The sequence below is a fragment of the Zingiber officinale genome, chromosome 1A (genome assembly GCF_018446385.1).
Source record: "Zingiber officinale cultivar Zhangliang chromosome 1A, Zo_v1.1, whole genome shotgun sequence".
NCBI lineage: Eukaryota > Viridiplantae > Streptophyta > Magnoliopsida > Zingiberales > Zingiberaceae > Zingiber > Zingiber officinale.
In genome coordinates this window covers 24,115,225-24,118,570 of record NC_055987.1, presented here as the reverse complement: position 1 = coordinate 24,118,570, position 3,346 = coordinate 24,115,225, and the positions used below count along the sequence as shown (strand labels likewise).

Sequence of the window (3,346 nt, the reverse complement as noted above, 5' to 3'; positions counted from 1 at the left end):
ACACAATTGTGCATACATAATTTGATGCATGTGATCTGATTGTGATTAATGGGTGCTTAATTATATTACACATGCAATCGCGATAGGGATCTTTAATCATGAAATGCCCTTCATTTAATTTGATAAACATTAACTCTTCTTTCAATGTAAGATGAATTTACCTTTACCATGTATTCATTCATATGTAACTGAATTAACTAATTTCAAGTTGACTATCATAACTTTGTGTCTTCTTTTTCGATGCATAATACACAATAGCTAGAAGATTCAGGAACTAAATTAAACTCGAAGATGAGATGTAGTACATTGTCCATTTTAGCAGCAAAATATTCTACATGTTGAATTCAGATACATGTTCTCCATCACAAACGACCGATCGGATCTGATCATAAGTATAACCAAAGTGTAATTAAGTTACACTGATACAGTATGCTAAGAAACTAGAAAGAAAAGAAATCGACACCAATTCACTCTAAACCAAGAACCCTACGTCTAGCACAACAAGTTAATTAAAACTTTCAAGTTGTTTAATGTTCTGATGCCGTCCATCATATCAGAGTTATAGTACTACTTTAATTAGCTTCTCCTCATGCCTTGTATGCCGATCATGGAAGCCAAAAAAAACCCTAAGCTTCCGTGTTAAAACTTGTGTAAAGGCCACCATGCATACGATTACAAGATATGTTACCCCGATGACGAGTTGAATCCGGAGATATCCCAACCACAGGCGGCGCCGCCACTGCTTCCGCCATCACCACCGTTCCAGAATTGGTCGCTGCGTGAAACGCCAAGGTAGTTTCTCGGAAAGTTAAGCAGTTGTTGGTTGTCTTCCATCTTTACGGAAGCAAGCTGAGAGATGAGAGCCGACTGCTTCAACATTGGAGCTTGCCCTGTGAATAATCCCCCGGCAAATCCACTGCCTTCGCCGCCGCCATAAGGGTATTGCCCGGAAATGGACTGAAGTGGCAGTGGCAGTGGCTGTGGCGGAGGGAGCTGCTCTAGTGCTCCACCTCCAAGTAAAGGGAATTGCTGCATTTGCTGAAGCCCCACAACACCGCCGGCGCTGCTACCGCCGAGCTGGTAATCAGCCGCATCGAGGCCGGAGAAGCCAGCTCCGAAGTTGAAATCCGGCGGCAGCGGGTGCAAAGAGGCTGCCATGAAGGACAATTGCGAGGGGAAGACCGCGTGGGGCGACGTGATTGCACCGGAGGACGAGGAGGCGGCGGAGGTCTGCGTGGTGGCGGAGGACTTGGAGGAACTGGCTCCGGAGGGCTTACTGCGCTTGTTTCGGCGGCATCCGCCTCCCACAGGGACGTTGCGGAGGGCGCCGCCGCGGGTCCAGTAGCGGCGGCAGGTCTTGCAGAAGTGGCGGGGCTGCGAGAGCGAGTAGTTGTTGAAGTAGCAGAACTTGGTGTTGGCGGATTCGCACCGAGGACACTTGAGCCCCGGATCTGGCTGCGGGATCTTCGCCAGCCGGGCCCGGTCCGCCATCGATCCCGGCCGGATCGAACCGGCGGCCATTCCCACCTCCGTCCGTTGCGCCGCCATTCCTGCAGGGGGAAGCTGACCAATCTCACCGCTGCTTCCTGGCTGATGAGCTTGTTGCTGCGGTTAATCGCTAATTAAGGAACTAGCTAGAGCATAAATTAAAGAGGGAACAAAACTATGAGAACATAAAAAGCGCAAGAATTTTTCCTCTCCATCATCCTCTCTTCTTATGGCTTTCGGGAACAGAAGGAAACGGCCGGGAAAAGAAAGGAGGAGAAAGGGATGATAAGGGAGAAGCTCCACTACCTACCTGGTTCCAGTTTGGTGGATCAAGATAGAGAGGAACTGATGGGAAAACCATGGTTATCTTGGATTTCTCTTCTTCTTCTTCTTTTTTTTTTTTCCCTTCCCTTTTGTTCCTTTAAACTTTCCTTTTTGACGAAACTTTGACGAGGCTGAGAGGTTGTGCTGAATCTCACACACCCACACACACAAGGAGTTGAAGGAGGAGAAAAGAGGGAGATGGAGAAGAAGAAATTAATAAGAAAGGGTGAAAGAGAAAAAGGGATGCGGGCGATGGCTCCCTCTTGCAGTCCTTTTTATAATACGGGTTTAAATTGCTCACTATTATTTTGTTGCTAGTGCAGTGTGAGTTTGGTAGAGAGGGAAAGATCCTTAGCCAGTAAGCTTAAAGAGAATTGGCCAATGCAGAAGATGGGCGGAAAGCTGAAGTGATGGCTGACAAGAGAGGATGGATGATTCGAGAGTGCCATATATTGGCATCAGTTTTATCTCTCCGTGGAAAGAGCTAGCAGTGATGAAACTGTGAAAGGATGCTGCTGATACTTGTTCAACGAAATCAGATGAATGTTCTTACATCTGCAAGCATCCTTGGATGTTATATTAAAGGATCGTCTACAGTGCGTGTCTTGAATTAAAGTGCTTTGCAACCTTAGTCTAGTGTCAAAGTCAGAGCATCCCATTGATTAGCAAGTCAATTAGTTCCACCTTTTTATGTGGAATTATAGATTGTTATTGAATGATCCTTCGTGCTTGATTAATTAAAGAAATTTAGTCAAAAAAGAAGAATAATTTCTTTGTCTGTTAATTATTGGCCCAGTGATCATGTGGGCGTTGCCGCGTTGGTAGCGTTGCCCGCTCCATTACCACCATGCCACTATCTCGATGCTGCTTCACGACAAGCTAGAAGCCTAGAACCCTCTTTGATGCTCACTTCTTGCTCTTTGCATGTCATGGCAATTTTTTTACTAGTTCCTTGAAGAATTTGAAACAGTTTGTTTTTGTTGGAGAAATTTCTAAATAAATACATAAATTATTAATGATCAAGGGTTATATTTTATTCTTGGAACTCGTAGGATTTGAGGATCGAATTAATCTTGATGCTTTCAGAATAGCTATAGAGCATCCGTAATATGATGCATTAATAGGGTATTATAACACTCCTTTGTATTAAAATCATCTACTTCATTTACTCTGGCTAGGGCCAATATTTGTATTTCTTGGCTAGAGACCTCAAATATGATAATCCCATTTAATTTCATTGACTATCCCTAGGGTGATCGGTCCAACTCTGCGAAAGTTTTCCATCAACCATTAGGGTAAATCGGGAAGCACACGCGACGGTCAGTCCAGAAGCCCAACATCCTTTGATTGTGCCTCCTATTTAGAGGAAAAATTTCTACAAATACGTCATAACTAGGATTCGAATCACGTATACCTGGATGATAATCTGAATATCCTACCGTAATATCATAGCTCTAGAGACGCTAGAGAGCTCAAACATGATGTGAATATCATGGGATGTAGATATATAATTGATTAGAATGTAACGTTAGTA

General features: G+C 44.2%; 1 protein-coding gene across 1 annotated transcript; it reads right to left on the bottom strand.

Moving 5' to 3' along the window:
• Positions 1-341: 341 nt before the first annotated feature.
• LOC122021132 (dof zinc finger protein DOF5.1-like) lies at positions 342-2,081 on the bottom strand. Its single transcript, XM_042579222.1, has 2 exons — positions 1,799-2,081; positions 342-1,605 (listed from the first exon to the last, which is right to left on the bottom strand). Exons 1-2 carry the CDS (start codon positions 1,847-1,849, stop codon positions 685-687), a joined length of 972 nt encoding a protein of 323 aa, XP_042435156.1. The 5' UTR covers positions 1,850-2,081; the 3' UTR covers positions 342-684.
• Between the last annotated feature and the right edge of the window lie 1,265 nt (positions 2,082-3,346).

Coding starts and splice junctions, on each gene's coding strand:
- LOC122021132 (XM_042579222.1), bottom strand. CDS start 1,849: ATGGTTTTCCCATCAGTTCCTCTCTATCTTGATCCACCAAACTGGAAC. Junction 1,606..1,798: donor ATCCACCAAACTGGAACCAG/GTAGGTAGTGGA, acceptor GATTAACCGCAG/CAACAAGCTCATCAGCCAGG.